This window comes from Hippocampus comes, unplaced genomic scaffold (genome assembly GCF_001891065.2).
Source record: "Hippocampus comes isolate QL1 unplaced genomic scaffold, H_comes_QL1_v1.1 scaffold128, whole genome shotgun sequence".
NCBI classification, from domain to species: Eukaryota; Metazoa; Chordata; class Actinopteri; order Syngnathiformes; family Syngnathidae; genus Hippocampus; species Hippocampus comes.
In genome coordinates this window covers 331711-353075 of record NW_017805852.1, presented here as the reverse complement: position 1 = coordinate 353075, position 21365 = coordinate 331711, and the positions used below count along the sequence as shown (strand labels likewise).

General features: G+C 44.8%; 1 protein-coding gene across 2 annotated transcripts in view; it reads right to left on the bottom strand.

The window, feature by feature from the left end:
- Positions 1 to 3067: 3067 nt before the first annotated feature.
- fras1 (Fraser extracellular matrix complex subunit 1) overlaps positions 3068 to 21365 on the bottom strand; it is a 100597-nt gene continuing 82299 nt past the window's right edge. The window contains exons 44-74 of one of the 2 annotated variants that reach the window (XM_019888515.1): positions 21030 to 21218; positions 20839 to 20958; positions 19933 to 20112; positions 18680 to 18804; positions 17435 to 17575; positions 16947 to 17177; positions 16563 to 16676; positions 15932 to 16082; positions 15324 to 15483; positions 14754 to 14922; positions 14370 to 14616; positions 13552 to 13896; positions 12763 to 12923; positions 12534 to 12681; positions 11689 to 11894; positions 11211 to 11367; positions 10538 to 10738; positions 10281 to 10468; positions 9409 to 9684; positions 8885 to 9117; positions 8561 to 8721; positions 7830 to 8044; positions 7428 to 7578; positions 7235 to 7342; positions 7002 to 7161; positions 6302 to 6418; positions 6056 to 6222; positions 5698 to 5903; positions 5470 to 5616; positions 4841 to 5194; positions 3068 to 3995 (exon numbers count right to left, since the gene is read on the bottom strand). In XM_019888515.1, the coding sequence (XP_019744074.1) occupies positions 3774 to 3995; positions 4841 to 5194; positions 5470 to 5616; positions 5698 to 5903; positions 6056 to 6222; positions 6302 to 6418; positions 7002 to 7161; positions 7235 to 7342; positions 7428 to 7578; positions 7830 to 8044; positions 8561 to 8721; positions 8885 to 9117; positions 9409 to 9684; positions 10281 to 10468; positions 10538 to 10738; positions 11211 to 11367; positions 11689 to 11894; positions 12534 to 12681; positions 12763 to 12923; positions 13552 to 13896; positions 14370 to 14616; positions 14754 to 14922; positions 15324 to 15483; positions 15932 to 16082; positions 16563 to 16676; positions 16947 to 17177; positions 17435 to 17575; positions 18680 to 18804; positions 19933 to 20112; positions 20839 to 20958; positions 21030 to 21218 (5750 nt within the window). In that variant the 3' untranslated portion in view covers positions 3068 to 3773. Of the gene's footprint in view, positions 3996 to 4840; positions 5195 to 5469; positions 5617 to 5697; positions 5904 to 6055; positions 6223 to 6301; positions 6419 to 7001; positions 7162 to 7234; positions 7343 to 7427; positions 7579 to 7829; positions 8045 to 8560; positions 8722 to 8884; positions 9118 to 9408; positions 9685 to 10280; positions 10469 to 10537; positions 10739 to 11210; positions 11368 to 11688; positions 11895 to 12533; positions 12682 to 12762; positions 12924 to 13551; positions 13897 to 14369; positions 14617 to 14753; positions 14923 to 15323; positions 15484 to 15931; positions 16083 to 16562; positions 16677 to 16946; positions 17178 to 17434; positions 17576 to 18396; positions 18522 to 18679; positions 18805 to 19932; positions 20113 to 20838; positions 20959 to 21029; positions 21219 to 21365 lie in introns of both variants that reach the window. The other variant, XM_019888514.1, reaches the window with a different exon arrangement.

The window sequence follows — 21365 nt, the reverse complement described above, 5'->3', positions numbered from 1 at the left end:
AGGAAGAAAAACCTGCAATCTTGTGAGGTGGCAAAGTCAAAATTTGGTGATGAAAAGTCGAATTTTTAAGCGCAGTCTTATTTCACAAGGAACGTAAATTGAATAGCAACAAAAGTAATTTCTCAAGAAAATAGTTTACATGGAAAAAAAGCTTTATGTAAAAAAAATACATTTTGTGGAGGAAAAGTATTTTTTTTCTTGCTAAAACAGTTAATAATTTAACATATTCATCAGAAAAAAATGCTGACATTGAGAACATTTTGAAAGTGCAAAAAGAAGTGAACCACTTCATTGTTGACATAAGTGTAAAGATAAGACAACAATCGTTAATATCGAAATGTAAAAACGATTATTCGGTAAAAGAAAATTGCGTGCAGGACGCATGCAGATTTTTAGAAACGTAACTGCTGTGCAAATGCAAGTGTAAAAATACATTAACCACTGTAAAAGTTTGATTAAACCTGAAGTTACCTTGCCTCACACATCTCATTTCTCCAGCATTCTTAACTGTCAAAGTGGGGGAAAAAAAGTTCCAGATGAACACAAAGGAGGTCAGAGATGACCAGGGGAGCACGTGTGACATTACATAAGAGGGGGCGTGCCTTGGACAGGTCACATGACTTCCACTTTGCACAAAAAGAAATGGGGGAGGGGGCTTCTTCGGCGTGGGGGGGTTCTTCTCCTTTTTGACACACTTCTTGCCTGGGAGGGAAATGGATGACATCTGTTGGTCATTATGTGCAACTTCAACGTGTTGCACACAACGTCTAAGATACACACTAGCAAGTCACGTGGGGACGATTTGGGGCGTTCAATCAACCATGTTTTTGGAATATGGCAGGAAATCGGAGTACCGGCAGAAAACCCACGCAGGCATGGGGAGAACATGCAAACTATCCGGGCTCGGATTCGAATACACGACCTCTGCGCTGTGAGGCGGACCTGCGAACCAGTTATCACGTGCGGCCCTTTTATATTTTCTTTGTTGGAGATAATTAAAAAACAGCACCAAATATTTACTGGTCCTGTTGGTGTTTAAATTGTAATATTAAACAAGTTTTAACGTTAAAAAGGTGCAATTTTAGAACAATTCTTTAACCGGTGGGGTCCGGGGGGATGCTAAAAGGAAAATGTTTCACAATAAATCTAAAATTGGATGAGGAATTTGACAAGAAAAATGACTTTTTAGGGAATTTTGGGGTAATAATAATAATATAAAGAATAATATTGTCATTTCATGTGTCGTGCATGTGTTTTTTTGTTGACAAGGTGTAATATTCATATTACACCTGTTAGCTTAACACACAAGGCGACAATGCACCATTGAGCTGGCTTTCACATTTTATTGACTAAAAAAAAAAAAAAAAAAAAATGCACCAAATACAGGCGTCCGTCCATCGTATCAGCAAAATAATCATAGCACCAAAAATATGTGTGATTCCCCAGGATTGCTCATTCTGGAGGAGTCTTTTTTTCCTTCCCATAGGCACACAGTCAAATGAAGACAGGAAGCGAGAGCAGTCAAGTTTTTTGTTTTGTTTTTGCAATGCGGGTGGGTGTCTCACACTTGATTTGGACAGCAGTAGTATCACATCAAAACAAACAACAACAAAAAAGCATAGTAACATGGCGGGGCGAATGGGGGGGGGGGGGAGAAAAAGATTCCAAAGACACTCACACACTTGATTGTTTATAAGGCGACACTTCCGATTAGTTACCATCGCGGGGGAGGAATAAAACACTTTGGATGATTGTTTTTCCAAATATTAAACGGCACTTGTTGGAATATCGGCAGCGGTGTACAAATTAAAGAGGAAAAACTAACAATCATGTCATTGTACAAATATGTCTTAATAAGGCTTGAAAAAATATGTTTTATATTAACATTTCATCGTAGCTCAAGTTCACTTATACATATATATGCAATTTTACATGCTTTTTTAATGAGAAAAAAAGGAGTGAAAAAGTGACATTTTCAAAAGAGTTGGAATTTTATTGTAACTTTAAAAATTGGATTAGGGGTGGAAATAATGTGAATGTTTATGAAAAAAAGTTAAATTTCCACAAGAAAATTGTTGCAATTGTAAGTAAAAAAAAAAAATTATATGAGCAAATGTCAAAACTTGATGAGAGAAGCAATGAAAATTTTTGTGTTTAACAATTGGAATTTTACAAGATATAAAGTTGTAAAGCCAGGAGAATACGTTGAAATTTGGCAAGAAAATATTTTTCATATTATAAGAAAAACATTCAAATTTCATGAAATTCATATAAAAATTTTACAAGAAAATCGTTTTCCTCTAAAAAGTTTTTTGAAAGTTATAATTTATACATGTCCTACAAAAATAAACAGAGAATGAAGAAGAAAGTTGTAATTTAGTCAAATGTGTTATTCGACAACGAAATAGTTGAGAAAAAAAGTTGCCATGAATGACAAAACTTTTGAGAAAACTAGCTCTGCAAAAATGCAGGAAAGCATCATTTTCGCTTTCTCGTCAAATGCCAATGAACGTAGACCTTAACTGCTACGTTATGTTGATATCAAACATATTTTTTCACACGAATGAAAGACAGAAATAATAAGAAAAAGTCAAACCAATCGATCGTAATGGCACAAAGGAAGCTGTCATAATTGCACTTGAATCTCATCGACACTCAGCAGCATAGAAGGTACTTGATGACAAATAAGTACATCTGATATAAGATTTGTTATTTTACAGTGACATGACTGGATACAGTAGAATCTGAGCTAACAATCACCAATTTTGTGCTTTTATGTCCACACGAAGAAGGATATTAAAAAATAATAAGAATATTAACATAGCTGTCCGTATAAAAACGGCACGACAGGCTGTCGCTAAAAGCAACAAGTGCTGCTCTAACCCAAAAATAGTAGTCCTTTTGATGGGAACATTTTTTTTTTTTTTTTGGGAGAATGAATTTTATGAGAAAAAGTTGTACATTTACAAGATATAAATATTGTCATTTTGTTAAAATAAAGTTGAAAAGATTTTTTTTTAATTTAAAGAAAACAAATATCACATGGAAAATTGTGATTTTCTTTACAAGAGAAAAAAAATTTACATGAAAAAGGTGACATTTTCGTAATCATTTCAGCACAAAAGCTTATTTTCAAAGATACATTTTTTTCACGATATTTTATGTGGAAGGAATTTGAAATTTAATGAGCATTTTTGGTGTAATTTCTCTCAAGTTTAAAAAAACTTGAAGCGCCTTTTGTTGCTTGGAAAAAAATTCAAAATAAAAACCGTGACTTTTTTTTCTTGTGAAGTAAGTTCATTTCAACTCGTGAGGCTGGCGGTAACATGCGAAAGTTTTATTATTAATGATTAATTAAGAAAAGTTTTACAATAGTTTGAATTTTTTAAATGAGAAACAGATTAAAAAAATAATTTATGGGATTTTTTTTTTTTTTTTTTTTTAATGAGAATGTTTTGTTGCGACTTTAACATTAGCTAGCGACCGCAAGTTTAAAAGGTTAAACTTCAGTTTGACTTATTTTTTTAAAAATAGCCGTCTTGGTGTGGACACAGCCAACAGGTCCATAAAAGACAACATTAGCTTTCGAGTGCTTTGCGCATGTGTGAGGTAGCCCAGTTGAATGAGCAACAACAACAACAAAAACTGCTTCCGAGTTCTCGACACATCACACGCTTTCCCTTTTCAATGTGGTACAAAAATACATTAGCAAATATGTCATTTCGATATGAAAATAGCTTAAAAAAACAAGACAAACAAACAAATATCTGGTTTCACACCTCGGTGCCGTCGTTGAGGTTGTTGTGGAGTTTGACTTCCAGGTTGACTTGCTTGACTTTGGCCTTGTTGGCGGCGGGCTGGTGGTTGCGATTGAACACGTTGACGTTGGTGACGGTGCAGTGCTTGCTGCTGAAGTTCTTCTCCACGCACTTGTCCATACACACCTCCACCTTGGTGTTCAGCGGGTATTCTTCGTACGCTGCCTTGGCTGGTGCCTGAAGATTATTGTTTTTTTGTTTCAAACAAGAAAAAAATGTCAGCAAACAAGAAATTGTGTTTTTTATGAGGACCAGAGTCGTCATTTTATAAGAGGGGAAAAAAAAAGAGATTTGACCTTTTTTCTTGATGAAAATCTGATGAGAAAATGAGTTTACATTTCACAAAAAATATATTTTTTTGCACAAACTTCTGATTCCTATGTGGTAAAAAGTTGTATTATCCGATAAAATGTAAACGTTAAATGTAAAAAGAAAAAAAATGTTTTGATGAGGAAAAATAAAATAACATTCAAGGTATACAGGTATGCCTTGACTTTTTGGAAAGATTTCATTTTATGAGCAAAACATTGCACACATTAAAAAAAAATATACTTCTTAAAATGTTTTTACATGAAATGAACTTTTAATGAGTTTGAAAAAAAAGTAGAAAAAGATTGATTTCATGGAAAAGAATGTGGAAAATATTATGCAAAAGTAGCAGGATTTTTTTCAAGAGTTATTATTTTACAAGAAGCTATTTTTTTATCATTCATGACCCCCCACCCACCAATTATTACTCCTACAAAAAAAAAAAAGCGCTTTCTTACGAAGAAAAAGTCACATTTCCTCCCCACAATCCTCAATTTTTTTGGAGCAAAATGTGATACTTTTTAGACACATCACACAGCATGCAGTGACAGCTCTGTTGGTAGCAACAGTGAGAGAACTTTTCTTTACCGCCCCGCAAAACAAAAAAAACCCAATCCATCTATATTGATCGATATCTATCCATCCATCCATCGATAGAAACACGACAAAGGCCATAGATCCATTTTGCAATTTTACAAGTAGTTGTGACTCACTTTGGCCTGCCGGTGGCACCGCCGGAAGAGGAGGCAGGTGGCCAACGCGGCCAGGACCAGGAGGGCCAGAGCGGCCACCCCGCCCCCCACCGAGCGGCCCACGTGGGCGTGGAAGTTTCCTCCGGGCCCGCTCTCCAGACGCAGGGACTTCATGTTGGTGCCGTTCTTCACCTGGTCGCCCTCGTTGTCGTAGATGAGCGACTCGTCCAGTGTCAGGCGCCCGCTGCGGTCCACCAGGTCGCGCTTGGGCCGGCTCGGCCGGGAGGAGAGCGAACGCTCGATCCTCAGGCTGGATCGCGACTCCGGACTAATGACGTAGATCACCTGCAGGTACCACTGGTGACCCGCCTCCACCTGAACACCAGCGTGAGTAGTGCTTCGAATTGAGTCATCGCAACAAGAGATCACATTTGCCGATACCGCTCTCATGTGAATCTGTATGTAATTGAGCCCCCCCTGCTTCTTTTGTCTAAATGAAGCTTCTCTCCTTATGCACCAAGATGCCACAAGATAACTGAACACATATCTGGCAAATATGCACCGAGAAGGAAATTTGCGCTAGCTGAACAGCGAATATGCAGGAATACTCTTGTGGAAGGACTGAGGTACAGACAAAAACGGCTACGGACCTTGTAGAGCGCATCAACCTTCATGGTAAATCCGTCCACGCCCGGCATGGCGGCCACAGAGTTCAACTCTGGGAGGTCCGAAGCAAAATTGGCCTCGAAGGGGACGTCGTGGAAATATTTGTCGCACACATCCGGCTGCTTGCGATCCTGTTGAGAGAAAGAGATCATAGCGAGGAACACAGATGCCAGAGAGGTCTCGGAGGTCCGAGGCAGTGCGAGTTTCGGTACCAGGAGCAGGAAACGATGCTTGAGGTGCTTGTTGGGCTGGATGCAGCCGTACTGTGGACCCTCGTTATACAGGGTGCCCGTCGGGTCAAAGAAGGGAACGTAGCCATCCCTGCCGGTGCACAGGTAGACCTTCTCCAGCTGTAGTTTGTAGGCGGCGTGCAGGTTCTGCTCCGGGTTCCAGAGCACACGGCCATACAGAGTCTGACCTGAAGGAATTAGCAAAGAGCTTACAAACGGCAAATGTACCAGAGGTGATTCTTTCAGAAGAACCAGGACACTCCAGTTTCCAAAAATGTGAATTGGCTCTCGAGTTAGGGTCAAGGTAAGGTCTCCCGGTGTGTTTCTAGGTGTAGCGTACCCATGGAGAACGCCCCTTTGTAGTCCATCTCTGCCATCGAGACATCTGTACTGGCCGGGTCCATCATGAAGACTTTCTCGTTGTTACACAGCTGGAACTCTGTATTCAGCGAGTAGACCACAGGGACCGGGCGGTTGGTCTGTTGGAAGGCAATAGGCACCAGGAACCTGCAGGAAAAAAATAAAATAAAAATCGCCAATGAGGATCAACGACAACAGCTCTAGGTTTGTTTCGCTGGAGACATACTTTTCTGGAGCGTGAGCTGTGCAAGACAGGGGTTTTTCCCCAGGGTCAATCCACGGTTGAGTGGGCTGCACCGTGCACGGGATCAGGAAGACGGTGTACTCTCCGGAATAATCCTTTCTGCAGGGTGTTTAAGATCCAAGAATTATTTGTCATCCTTTCAGTGGTCCACAGACCATCCTAACTATCATACGGGGATCATTGTCATAATTGAGAATTGTACCCCAAGATTTCGAGGCCTGAGTGTTCTGACAGTCCCAACCCAAGTCCTTCTGCGGCGTCAGCTTGTGAACAAAGTACTTAATTCCCTAACACGTCTACGGATGAGCTTTCAGATGATGGATGTCAGATCAATTTCGACAGTCCACGAATCGGTCTGGGTACTGTCGTGTGTCGATCTGTCGTGGTGAAGAAGGAGCTGAGCCAAAAGGCGAAGCTCTCGATTTACCGGTCGATCTACGTTCCTCCCCTCACTTATGATCACGAGCTGTTGAGAGGAGTCAGATGAGGTGGCTCGGGCATCTGATTGGGGAAGCCTCCCGGACACCTCCGTGGTGAGGTGTTCCGGGCATGTCCCACCGGCAGGAGGCCCTGGGGACGACCCAGGACTATGTCTTCCTGCGGTCCACAGTCTTCCCAGTCTTATGGTTTTTGTCTGCAGAGTGTACGTCCAATCGACTTGTACCACCGTGAAGAGGCTGACCTGCTGTAGGAGCTTGTGGCCCTCCACAGCTGGTAGGGTGAGTCAAAGGTTTGGGCGCTCCACAGCAACTGAATGTCGAACTCGATGCCTCCCAGGTGCTCCGGCGCCAGCAGGTGTGACTTGTGTCCGGGAAGAGTGTGGTGTTCTGGGACAAATTGGCCTAAAGGAGGGGAGAAAAGCCCAAAATAGTACCCCGGTGATAAAGCCAGGACCCTCAAGTTGTGTTTACTGACCTCTAAATTTAGCGTGCGTTTTAAACTCGATGACCAGCCGCCCATCTTCGCGGATGTAGATCCTTATGATCTGGAGTCTGGCGGAGAGGACGCTGTCAGTCTGGATGCCTGAAAAAAAACAAAACAAAAAAAAAAGATGGAGTCAGCACAACACAAAAATCGGTTTGGGTTGGTCTAAAAGCGCCTAGCCAACCTGTCCTCCAGAGCACGGTGTCGTAGAAGAAGGAGAACTCCATTTCCGTGTGATGCTCCAACGAAGCCCAACCACGCGGAGCCGTCACATAGATGTAGGACACGTAGAGTGGAACTTGAACCGTGAGGAAGGACTGGGCCGAGTCTCGGACCTGGAAAAACAGCAAGGCTTCAAGTCTAAGGCCTACTGTCTCCACGTGGTTTCTTTTTAGATAGTTTGCTACTAAAATTTGACTTTTTGGCAGGAAGATTATGGAGGCTTTGGAGGACTTTAGTTCTCACAGTTTTCATTTTCATGTTTCGTTTTACTCTGGGAGGAGTAAAGGAAAAAGAATGTCTACAACTCCGCCGATCTCGAGGTCTAGCGCCCCCGACTCATCTCCCGGTAAAAACGGATGCGTGCCTGGAAGTCGGCGGTGACGGAGCCACCGCAGACGTCGATGAGCTCCGTCATATCGTAGTAGGCGTCGAAGGTCCAGATGCAGCTCTTGAGATTGAGGTGCTTGTACAGCTGGATGCTTCTGGCCTCACGCACGTTGGGGTTGAACTGGTACGGCCGGTCGTAGCCTGGACCCAGGGAGATGCTGTCGTAGGACACGTCGTCCAGGAAACCCGTCTCTGCAGGCACAGATCGAAAATGAAGGAGATTTTCCTTAGGTAGGCTCAAGAGGGGCAGAGTCAAGTCTCCAAATTTTAGCACTTGGGTACTTGCTTGGCTAAAACTTGTGAAAGACCTGACTTGACTTTCACTTGAACTCCTTGACTTGGCGAGACTTTACAATGAACATTCCAAAGACTGCATCTTCAGGTAGTTGTTTTTTCACCCAGATTTTTTACTTTTCTTTCACGCAAACTAGAAGATACTGTTGGCGATCCAATCTATGAACCCAAGGATGAAGACTTGAACAACATGACAAAAATGGAGTTGGCTCACGCTAGTCATCAAAGGCTCAATTTGACTTCTGACTTGTTGAACCCAAGTCCTGACTTGACCTGCTTGATTTTTGCGACAGTAACTTCGGACATGCTTGAAACTTGATGGCTCATACTTGAGACTTGCACGCGCAGTGCGTACGCGACTTACTCCAGCATCTGTTGGAAAGCAGGTGGGTGAAAGGTGGAGTTTGGATTTACCAGAGAGACCCTGCAGGTCTTTGAGGGTGACCAGGTTGGAGCAGACGTGCTGCTGCCGGTAGATGGACTCTGACAGCAGGAAGTGGAGGTTGTGCAGGGGCATGGTGGACACCAGAGGCAGCATGCCGTCCTGGTGGGGGATCTGCACCGAGATGTGGATCCTGAAAGCGGGACACAGATTTGGACACGTGGACGGTTATCAACGGCGATGGGACATGACCTGTTCCATCTGTTCGTTTTAAGAGTCCAAAGTGGCTTTTGAGCACAAAAGTTTGCACGCCTCGTCTACTTAAGCCGGTTCCAAACCCGACACCCATCTCTCACCGGTTGGGATGTTCTTTGTGTTTGACGTCCAGATATTTGAGCGTGGCGACGAAGGACTGAGCCTGGAAGCCTCGTGCGGTCCCGGTGGTGACCGGCGTGTGGCAGATGGAGCCGTCGGTTCCCACGGTTACGATGTTGCTCCGCAGCGGCGTTCCCAGGTGCCCCGCCTTGTCGCGGGCTTGCGCCACGCAGCGCACATGGAAGCGACGGCTGAAGTAGATGCTGTCCAAGACCTGACAACACGAGCGCCAGATGCAGAAGCAGCACCGTTGGCATACATGGATGAAAAAAGTCTCCGCACCCCTGTTCAAATGTCAGGCCTTGTGTTTTCCAATCTTGAAATGGCCTGGCCCCACCTGACCTCTCTGAGCTCCTCCGCCCCTACGCACCAGACACTATTAGAGGTACCGAGAACTAAGTGGATGGAGCCTTTTCCGTTGCCGGTCCCTTTGGAATGATCTCCCGCTGTAGCGTTTTGGCAGAGTACTGGTTAAGACGTGAGACAAACGTTTGGATGGTCTCACCATGTGATTGACGCCGGTGTACGGGGTCGTGTCGGTCACCGTCTCGAAGGGCGAGCGTGCCCCGTTGGTGTCAGTGGGCGCCGCAACCTCCCAAGAGAAGTGCACCTGGGTTTGATTGATGCCCGCCTCCTCGCAGCGCTCCTTGATCAGCGAGAACTTGGGGTAGTGCGGGTCACAGGGCGTGACGCACACCAGAGGGTAACCTGGCGAGGGCGTCTTCTTGCTCCCCTCCTTGGTCACCTCGTGGACATGGTCGTAGTCGGCCAGGGAGACCACCTGAGGATGGTGGCGGGGTACATTTTTGAATGCGTTGTTACAGTATGCAGGCAAGCGTAATTAAAATAAATCAATAAATGCACAAATTTAGTGCAGTACCACATAGTGCCACTACCAGGCAGCACTGAGCTCTACTGGAAGAGATGCCAGCGTGATTAAGAACAAGAAGAAATCTCTCTGTTCCCACGGTGCGGAAAGAATATATGCCTTGGATTATTGTTCTTTGTTCTGTTTGTATGTCAGTTACTTGAGGGGGTTATAATGACCGTTACTTCGATGCTAATTTCCATTAGTTTGTCTATAGCGTTTCCATTTGTATGTTAGCATTAGGCTAGCGTACTACTGTGTAAACAAATTTGTTAGGAGTAATGGCACCTATTTTTCTGACAACCTCCCTTGTCACTTTGCCCACCTTTTTAAATTAACCTCACGGCCCATGTCAAATGTCTTTTTTTTTGTCATGTTGCAAGCCGCTTAAAAGAAAAAAAGAGGATGGCAGATCGCATATGGCCCGCTGGGCTGTAGTTTGGATACCCTCACATCAAATGTTCGCATGAAGTTCGCAGACTTTCATTGAATCCCGCAGGTTTGCTTACAATGGGCGGGGCCGGAAGGATGAGACTCCCAGCAGCTTCCTGGTCTAGAATGGTGACGGTCGCCGTGGTGATCTCGCCCAGCACCGCCTCCACGGGGTCATCGGGGCCGAGGACCAGGGAGAAGGACTCGTGCCACTCCCTGTCCTCATTGGACACAATCTCCACCTTGAATAGGACGTGGTCCATCCCTGAAGGGATTCCACATGTAAACACCATATGGAGAACATTCTAGCATTTTTTTTCCTCCAATAACCCACCCGGCGTGAATTTGAGGACGCGACTCTTGGGGTTGTAGTCTACTCCAGACTGGGCCGAGCCGTCTCGCGTGCTGCAGCGGATCTTGGAGGTCCGGTCCAGGTCCCCACGCCGGATCACTTTGACATTAAGGACCTCCACACCGTCCGGACCGGGAGGTTCTCGAACCTGATATGACGCCTGCTCCAGCTCAATAGTGGGAGCTTGAAATTACAAGTTAAAAAAAAAAAAATTAAACCAAACTAAAATAGTTGAACAAAAAATAGTTTTAATTACAAAAATGAGTGACAACAGTAACAGTGCAATCTTTAATATTCATTTTTTAATGTGTGGCCACAATAACAATGCATTAATGTCCACATTTTTAATAATTTAAATTTAACAATACTATTATTTATACAAATACTAATAATTTTAAATGTACCGGTATGACCAAAATAAATAGATAAATAAATCAATAAGTAGATAAATAAATAATGCTGACCAAAATCCTAATATTTGAACCGTTAAAAAATGTTTAAAGATAAATTATTGAAAAGCATTCAGCTATTTTAAAATGACTGATTCCGAAAAGGATTTTTTTTTTTTCAAGTGACCGATTTGGAAATAAACTAAAGAGAATGTTTGGAACAAATATTTCAAAATGTAGACAAGTATTCTGTCTGTGCCACTCACCATCTTCGTTGTTGGTGATGGTGACGGTGACGACGTCCCGCTCGCCGATCATGGCGCCGCTCCAGTGGTCCCCCGTCGGCGTCCCCAAGTGAACCTGGAACTCTTCTTCGGGCTCGAACACCGAGTCGTCGTTCACGTGAACCGTGCAGTTCTTCACCTAGCGCCCCCGCAGAAACACAGAGTGGCTCGAAAAAGTCAACACCCCTCCCCCCCAGTCTTCAAATGTAAGGTTTTTGTCAGAGTGAAAAATCCCATTCAAAAACCTTTCTACCGTTTTTGCCGAATGCAACCTGTAGAACTCAATTCGAAAAAGGATTCAGGTATTTGCAATGGAGAAGATTGAAATTCAAAACTGAGAAAATGCGGTTGTGCATGTGTGCACACCCTCAAGTAAATGACATTGTTTGGGTGTATTGGGTGTGTAGTCTTTTTCTATCCACCGAAGTAGACGGACGCGAGTGCGGCGGGCGGGCGGTACCTTCTCGCCACGCAGGAAAGTGACGCGTGACTCGTCCACGTTGGGGCGCTCGCGGAAGTCATCCATGACGGCGGCCGACATGGTGCGCGTGAAGCAGCGCGCCGACGACGTGAAGGAGAGGTCGCCCGTGCGCACCACAGGCAGGTGCAGGTCGCCGTCGAGCTCTTTCACCGTGTAGGCGCTCTTCTCAAACTGCATGCTGGGAACTGACACGCGCCCGCATTGACGGTCACAAAACTTTATTGCTACCACACAGAATGGCAAATAATGGAAAATAAAAATACCAAAGTTTAAAATTCCAAATTTTAAAATTGTGATTTAAAAATATAAAAATATTAATAATATTGAATATATAACAGTTCATTTTATTTTAGAGATGCAATCTCATTAAATGATAAAACGCAGTAAATACTGTATTAACTATTTTACATTTTATCAAAAATTTCCTTGAATAGTGTGAATAACATTCAAGAAACAACTAGGATTTTTTCCAGATGCAAAAAAAGTGAAATATCTATCACAGTATAATAATTGAATAAAAATGAATATAAATGTATTAATTTCAACTCTTAAAAATGAAATAAAATCACAGCGGCACAGTGAGCAACTTGTGACCACGTCTGCCTCACAGCGCAGATGTAATGTGAAGCAGATGTGCTGACCAATCAACCACCGTGCTGCCCAAAATAGGGGCAGTTGTGTATGTGGGCAAAATATCAACAAAGTTCAATTTAAACACAATAATGCTAAACTTTCTTTTTTTAAGGAATATTTTAAATTCAACAATTACAATTATTACAATTAAAAAAAAAAAAAGCAAGTGAGAAGAAGCGCTGCGGACGTACTGTCCTGGAAAGTGTCGGCAATGACCACGTTGGCCTCGTAGGGCTCCTGAAGGACGGCCCCTTGCGGAGAACTCAGGAAGACCACGAAGGACTCGGAGCCCTCAATGGACGGATTCTGGACGTCGTCCAGGATGGTCAGACTGCACGTCTGCCGGGAGAAAAATCGCACACACGCTGAGGCCGACTGACACTTTGGACCCGTTTCCGAGCAAGCGCGATCGTTTCTGACCTCCTGGGTTCTCCCGGGCTTGAACTCCACCTTCTTGGAGCTGGGGATGTAGTCCATGCCAGGGGTGGCCGAGGGCGGGTCGGATGGCCGGGTGGCACACCACACCGACGTCACGGAGGACAGGTCGCTGCCATGCCGCAGCACCGGAATTTCAATGGTGCCTGTTAGTCAAGATGGTAGACATGATGCGGATCATCTGGAGAAAGCTCTTTGGAATCTTGGGGTACTAAGATGACCATATGTGCAAAAACTATTCCGACACTTAAAAAATAGGTCGGTAAAAAAAAGAACCCAATTTGGTGTGAAAAAGGGACTGGCCCAACCTTATGGGTTGTTCCTAGAAGCCCCCAAATTGAGTCAAATGAATAAGCACATCAAAAAAGACCCATCATTTTGGGTTAAATAAATAAAAAGCTGGTTTAGTCCCTTTTGGACCCAGTTTTGGTTAGTTGTGACCATCCTGTTATGAGAGAATTGTAACTGAAAATGGGACTGGACCTTTTTTTTTTGTTAATTTAATCCATAAAGTTGGGTCAAATGAAATTACCAACAAAACAACATTTTTTTTCAAAAAATTGTTCATATAAAGCAACTTTTTTTTTTTGTTTTTTTGTACAAAATAATTTTTGGGGGTGTTTTGTTGTTTAGTCATTTGACCAAACCCCATTGGGTTACCTAAAACGTGAGTCAGTCCCTGTTTGAGCTGGTGTGGGTTATTTTTTGACCTATCTATTTTTAGAGTGTACCGTCCTGAAATGATGCAATTTTGATAAATGACGATGAGGATACCGGCGTCTTCGCCATAGGTGAAGGTGTCGTTGCCAAGAGTGACAGCGGAGGCGTCGTTGGGCCCGTCAATGACCACCTGGGCCACGGCCACGCGTCCGATGCGGGCGTTGTCCGAGGGCTGGGACAGCACCAGTTGCAGCTCCTCGGAGAGCTCGTACTCGCTGTCGTCCACCAAGGTAACGTCGCACGTGGCCATGGCCACGCCGGGCCCCAGCACCACGCGGCTCTCGGGCCCTGCGCCGCGACTCTTGTAGTCGGAACCCGACTCCAGGGCGTGAGGGCCGCTGCCCTGAGCCGACTTGGACACCGTGTGGCACAGGGCCGACACTGTGCTGGACGTGTCACCTGGGCGCAGGACAAGCAACTTTAACAACAGCAAAAAATAACATGTCATCTCATTTTACATCATAAATAAATAAATAAATCACGGAATGGTTTAACTCATGTTCCATTTTTTAAAATTTTATTCCATTCATTACAATGGATTGAAAAGAAAATTTCCTTTCATTTCATTTTCATGTACATTTGAATAGCATTCCATTTATTCAAAAAAATAAGTTTATTGAATTGAATGAGTTATTCGTTTCAACATATTCAAATTATATTTCATTTAGAAAATTATAAAAATCATCTGTTGATTTTATTATTTTTTTTAATCATTCATCGATACAGCTTAGGCCAGCAAACATTCAAAAACAGTTGGGTAAAAAAAATTGCCCACATTTAGTCAAAAAGAGACTGAGTTACCCAAGAAGCTGAGTAAGTCCCTTTTTGACCCAATTTGGTTTCCTTCTGACCCAGCTGTCTTTAGCGTGTACCTTTTCTCTCAACGGGCACGCGTACGACGCCGGCGCTCTCGTTGACGTGGAAGGTCTTGCGGTTGAACTCCAGCGTGGGCTCGTCCTCCGTGTCGTTGACGTTGACAACAGCGTGCGTGTTGGCGCCCAGCAGCGCATAGACGGGCATGCTGAGCTCCACGTGGAAACTCTCCACGCCCTCGAAAACCGCATCATCGTTCAGCGCCACCGTGCAAACCTTCACGTCCTCGCGTTCGTCAAACTGCACCTGAAAATGCAAATTGAGTCCGAGGAAATGAGCAGAAACCCAAGATAAGTAAATCAAGACAGTGCGAGTGAATGAGAATGAACTACAAACAAACAAAATATTGGCTAATGGTATCGAAATTAACTTGTGCCGTTTACCTGTCCGGCGTACTCCACGTAGTCGTGCTGGCCGGGGCGCGATCCCGCCCCGCCACCAGAGGTGGCGCTTCCCTGCTCGGTGCGACACAGCACGATGGCGTATTGGTTGAGGTTGCCCGTCCTCTTCACCGTCACCGCCACCGTGCCCGCCTTCTCCGACACGTTGTAACTGCCGCCGCAAAGCAGAGAAATAAAGTCGAGTGTAGCCTCAGTCAAGATTTTCAAGCGTTCGTCTCCCCCCCCCCCCCCCCCCCCACAAGCTCCAATTTAGAGTTGCACGCCTTCGGTGTTTCATCATTTCAATGCATTTGATTACATTAAACAAAGATTTAAATTGAAATAGAAATTTTTTTTTAATCTAATTTACAAATATTTTGCTGTAGTTTTTGCTTTTCAACTTTTGTAGTTGACATTTTCAGCAAATTGTTTCCTCCATATGAAGAGAGTCTCCCATTTCTTGAGCGCGAGAACAAGTGCTCAGGGAATACTTGGCGATAATCACGGAGGCTAACAAAGCAAATCCAAATGTCAACGGGGGTCGCCTGTGCGCCGCATGGGTGCCATGCAAACCTTTTGTGTTGGAAGCTGATGAGCGACCACTGGATGTGGAAAACGTTGTCGCCGACCACGTTGGGCTTGCTGTCCTTCACCAGGAAGTGGAAGTTGTCCATGGTTTCCCCCGCGCTCTCCTCGCGCAGCACGTAGCGGATCAGGCCCAAGTTGATGTCGGCTGCGGGGTCAACGGGGGACACGTTCTTTCAGTTCTTTTTCAGGCTGCTACTTCCAAGATCATTTTCGCATTGATTTGTGATGATTTTTCATTATGATACAGCATACTGACATAAAAGTGAAAGATGTGGAACGCTCTTGACAAGACCTTTCATTCGCGCTGTGACTCAACAGAATCAAATGTTGTCAATAAAATGTTTGACCTTGTTTCTGAAGCGCTTGTTTCTGAAGTCCAACAGAACCATAAACGAATCAGCAAACTAAGATTGAAGACAATCAGGTGGAGAATGGCCGCGATTATTGGGGTTTGACCACTCTGTGACCTTGACTTTTAACCTCTGCATTCAAGCCTTGACTGTGAAAAGCCCTCGAAGGAAAGAATCTACTCGCTAAATGTTTTTTTTTTTGCGCAGGCCAAGGCAACGTCCAAGATGGAGATTGGCCACCACCTTGCGTGAAGGAGCTGACGCGGGCGCCGGGTGTCGCTTTGCTCTCCAGGAAGCCGTGCTTGGGCTCGCCGGTGACCTCGTAGACCAGCTGCTCGTCGTCCGTGTCCGGGTCCACGGTCAGCAGCTCCTTCTTGGTGATCAGATTGGTCGCCTGGGGAGGAAAAACGTTCACAACAAACACATCACATTGAATAAAATCTGAAAAAAAGTAGACAAATCTCCTCTTGTAATGACGCGTTTGTACCAACAGGGGGTACTGCAACACAGTCATTGTGCTGTGCCTGAATACGCATTGCAATGAAGACTGGAATGACTGAAGGTGGCACGAGGGTTCCGATTAGGGTTTTTAGCCCGGGTTCAGGTTTCAAGGTAGGTTTTAGAGTTGCATTTAGTAAGGTTTTCCCCCCCAAAAAGTTGGCTTTCAAAAAAAGGATTGGGGTTAAAATTATAATTTCAAACCAGGGTAAGGGACTCAAGCCTTTGTTGGAGTTTTAAAGGGTTTGGATTTCAAGCCAGAGTTTTAAGAGCTCGTTAACGGCATTAAATTAGGGTTTCAAGAATGGCTTTTCAGTGCACGCGTGGATTCCAACAAGGCTTGGGGTGTGAAATGAAGGTTTGGAGCCCGTCGGACCTTGTTGTCCATGTACTCCAGCCACTGCAGTCCGAGGTTGGTGACGATTCGCGGCGTGCCGTCATCCACGGGAAGAATTTCAATCTTGAACTTCTGCGGGGCTGCCGTCACAATCTAAAAAGACGCCCGGTGTCATACTCACGTGAACGCATTCCAACATTTCATATTCACGGGACCAAATTCGAAAACGTCATTCATATGACCAAATGAGGAAAATCTCCCTTTCATATGAAGTTCAGACGCATATGTTGAATTTTACATGACATATTTAAACATATGCTCCAACTGAACGTACAATCACAATTTCCAACAAAATATAGATTTCATTTCATTGAGCTGATTTTTGGTTGGCATTTTCGACAGGAATTGAATGCGCGTACTCGCCTCCTTGCCGGCGCTGTCCCGCAGCACGAAGAGCAGATTGGTGCCGTCGGCCAGCGTGAAGGCGAAGCTGTCCTGCAGCGAGTTGGAGCCGTCGTGGTTGTAGCTGACGCGGTTCTGGTAGACGTCGTCCATGGTGAAGGTGGAGGTGGGTCGGTAGTGCTGCCCGTTGCCCGTGCGCTCGATGGCGCCGTGGCGCGGCGGCTGTACCACCGTGAACACGATGGACTCGGCCTGCCGCACGGAGGACGGAACCGGGGCTAAAATCGAGGACCCTTCCACGCAGTATGAAATGCAGTTTTCCTTTACTACTTCCTTTTCCAGTGGGTATGGGGGGGTAACCTTTTGACACTATGCCCCGGGTCCAGACTCAAATCTGTTGCACCTCTGACACTGTCTGCAATAGTGGAAATTTTGGGGCCAAACTTCGTACCCACCTCTCTCTGTCTCCGTACCTTTCACCCATCCCAAAAAAGGTATTTGTCACCAACCTCTGTGTCGGCATCGGTGGCCTTGAGCTCAAACTCGGTGATGGTTTTCCTCACGCCCTCCTGAACGCGCATACCGGGAACGGTGAGAATGGGTAGAGAGTCGTCCACGGGTCTGATGGTGATGTAGAACGTCTGCGCCACCTGGTGGCCAACGCGGCGTGAAATTCAGCCAAGCAGTCAAGAGGAAGATTATATGATGTCAAAATTTAGATCTCACCCCGAAAAAATATCTCTTACTTTTCATGGCCTTAATATTTTTCCACTTGCACTTTGATACCTTCAAGGTACAGTGGGTAGAATTTGGTGACATCTTGTGGTGAACCAATAGAATGCAACAAAGTAAGCTCGAAACGCGTGCATTTTGAAGCACGTCCACTACAGTGCCTCAGAGAGAGCATGCAAGTACTGTACAGTATTCCATCAATAAGTGCATGAGGGACGTTTGCTAAGTTTGTCTCCTTTGGGTAGCCATAGCAGAAAAATGGCGGCAAAACATGGCAGCCTGCTGCATTACTTCATCTCCAGTTACACAAAAAAAAAAATCATAATATTATGTTCATGTGACAGAACATTTTTTTGCATATTATTGAAATGAATACTGTGGAAAAAAACTTTATAGATTGTCCCTTTAGCGTCTAGTTAAAAAAAAACATTCAAAACATTTTCATGCAGATTTACATCTTGCACTTCATTTACTACCTTTCAATACTTACAAAAAAAATTTCGTTTACCCTTCCTTTCAATCAAATTTTTTTGCAGTTTTGACTTCTTTTTAGTAGCTGTAAACTTCAATTGAAAAAAATACCTTTGTAAAACTATTACCTTTCGGTACCGTCTTCATTTTTGCATTTTTTTTAAATTACGACCTTCACTTTAAAAAAGTAAAAACAATCCCTTGTAAAATGTTATTTAATACCCTTGAGCATATTGACATTTTCTTCCTATTTCCAACTTTCATTTACCTCGTTGGTGCCGTCAGATACGGTGAAGGAGAACTGGTCGGCGTGCTTTTCTTCTTGGCTGGTGTGAGCGTACTGGACGCTGCGGGACGCCAGGTCGGCCTGCGTGAAACTGTCGATTCGCATGCCTGCAAGATGGACAAAGAAAACGCTGCTGCATATTCAGGTTGCATTTTTTTTAAATTACGACCTTCACTTTAAAAAAGTAAAAACAATCCCTTGTAAAATGTTATTTAATACCCTTGAGCATATTGACATTTTCTTCCTATTTCCAACTTTCATTTACCTCGTTGGTGCCGTCAGATACGGTGAAGGAGAACTGGTCTGCGTGCTTTTCTTCTTGGCTGGTGTGAGCGTACTGGACGCTGCGGGATGCCAGGTCAGCCTGCGTGAAACTGTCGATTCGCACGCCTGCAAGACGGACAAAGAAAACGCTGCTGCATATTCAGGTCGGAAAAAGATTCAGATGCCTCTTCGTGTGGATTTAGACTGCGCGGAATATAACAATAGCGTAAAACATTCAATTTCAACCCTTCCACAATTGATTCGATTTTTGCAATCGTGCGTTCAATCTCCAATTTTCTGCCAGAAACCGCTGTTTTTGGTCAAACCAACCCATCTTCTACTCCTGATTATTAAAGTAGACAAAAGTTACAAGAAAGTCTGGTATTTTTCTATAGTGAAAGGAATATCTTCTCTTTTTTGGGGGGTAGTTTCGGGTACTTATATTGTGTCAGAAGATAATATTCGGTGGGTCCTGAAAGACCAGCAAAGTTTCCTCTGTTGGATTTCAGTGTTCATTTTCCCCTTTTTTTCTAGTTTGCAAATCAATTTCCTTCCGTGTCCTCATCCTCTTGCGCCCGCCGTCCTTCATCATCCTAACGAGACAATCAAGTCCTCTCTCGCTCAAACGAACACGCTTGCTTATTAACGAGACAATTTGAAAGAATAATCATCTTTAATTGTGATCGTAATGGCGCCGCATCACTCTGCTATTTAGGCACAAGAGGCTACAAGAAGCGTTTTCACGGCCCGCTAATGAGCTGCAAGCTGGGTGCCGAAATGCGCTTTGAGGGAGCCGAGAGATACTTAACAATATTGATGGTGGGGCTGCACCGGGGAGCCAAATGAGAAAAGACAAAGAAATGAGAGGGATGGCGATTTTTAAAGCTGCTCATTTTGAAAACAGAAGAGCAACTTAAAAACTCATTCGATGCCAAAGATGTTTTTTCACGTTTTTTTGGAAGAATCTAAGCTTTCATTCCCAGGTACGCCCCAAAGGATTTATTTATTTTCACGTGGTGAGGTAATGAAGGGTTTGAAAATGGCTGGCACTGAGTCGGTTTATCGCCAGCTCGACTGTTCCTGATGAGCAGCCTCTTTTGAAAATCTCCAGCAAGAATTGCATGCAAGTGTGTGTTTTTTTTCTTCTTCTCTTTTTTCAAATCTTTTCATTCAACCTTATAACAAATGTGGAAATGCCAAGATGACTTTTTAAATGGAAACAAGCGAATGGATGAACGGGAGTGTTGAGCCTACCGGGGTTGGCGGCGAGCTCCAGGTGTCCGAGGGCGGTCTGCTTGGTGAGGCGGTAGAGCAGCTCGCCGGGTTCGCTGTCTTGGTCGCTGGCCGACAACTGCAGCGTGGTCAGTTTCTTCACTGAGTTCTCGTCCAGGACCAGGCCTTTGTTGACCACCACCGATGGAGGCAGGCGGTCCTCTGTGGGGGTGGGGAAGGACACACAAGGAACATTAGACATTTAAAAAAAAAAAAACACACACACACACACACACACACACACAAGATGTTGTTTGCAATCTGTCTTTCACGTGCACGTGGTTCGGATTTGGTAGCGATTGCAGCAAATCTCTCGGGGTTTGACCGTGAAATGAGCACCTCAAAACAAAATGACTTCCTGTGTCTTTTCAGGCAGGGCTTCTTTTGTGCGTCTCCTCATCATTGGCATGCCGGCCACATTTCAGGCTTCCAATGGAAAAGAGCAGAATTTTTTTAGCCTTCCGAGGACCCCTCACAATGACCAAATTGACCCTAAAATTGGCAATTCAACCTGAAATGATGGCCGACTTTCTTTGACAGTTAACGTTTGGCTTCCTGAGACTTTCCGGCGAGTCTCATGATAGACAGGCCGACCAAGTTTCATGTTCTTGAGGCTTCAATTTATCCCACAAGCCCCCCCCTGAGTTTGCGTAGGAAGCAAAGAGGTGTGAGGGAGAAGATAAATGTGGACTGACACAAGCTGCACAAGAGCAGAGAAGACGGATGCCCGCAAAGAGGGAAAGACGGCCAGGCGGTGTGGCGGGAAGCGATCCGACAGACGCGCAATTACGGGAGCGTCGAAGGAAGATGCTGCGAGCGAGGAACGATAAGGGGCAATCCGTTCCGGTAACTTGCGGCGAGAGGAGTGGAAATTTGGGCGCAAGCTACCGAGCACGCTGATGAAGAAGGACTGGTCAATGAGTTTGTTGCCTTCCGGGTCCACCAGGTTGAACTTGAACGACAGGCTGCCTCCCTTCTCGCCTTTCTCGTGGCTGTACTGCACCAGACCTGCAACCGGAAAACACACCGGAGCGCTGACATCCCATTCTCAACGTGCCCGCCGAAGCTTTGAACCCAACCTTGGTTGACGTCCTCCTGCGTGAAACTGCGCACGGGACCCTTGGTGGAAACTTTCTCGAGGCCTCCGCTACGGCTCAGCTGGACTCTGCCGCTCGGAGGATCTTTCGTCATGACGTAGCGCAGCCTCAGGCTGTCCGAGTCCACGTCGGTCGCCTTCAGGTTCTGCACGGTGATCCTGGACGAAGAACCTGCAGCAAAGGAAAAAAAATACATACTTATAATCACCTTGAGCTGAGTCAAAACAAAAGCTTTGCGATTCAGCGTCACCGACTTGAGATCCTTGAAACTTTTTTGTGTGTCCTGTTGTGAGAGAAATTGGAGACAGGGGTTGGACT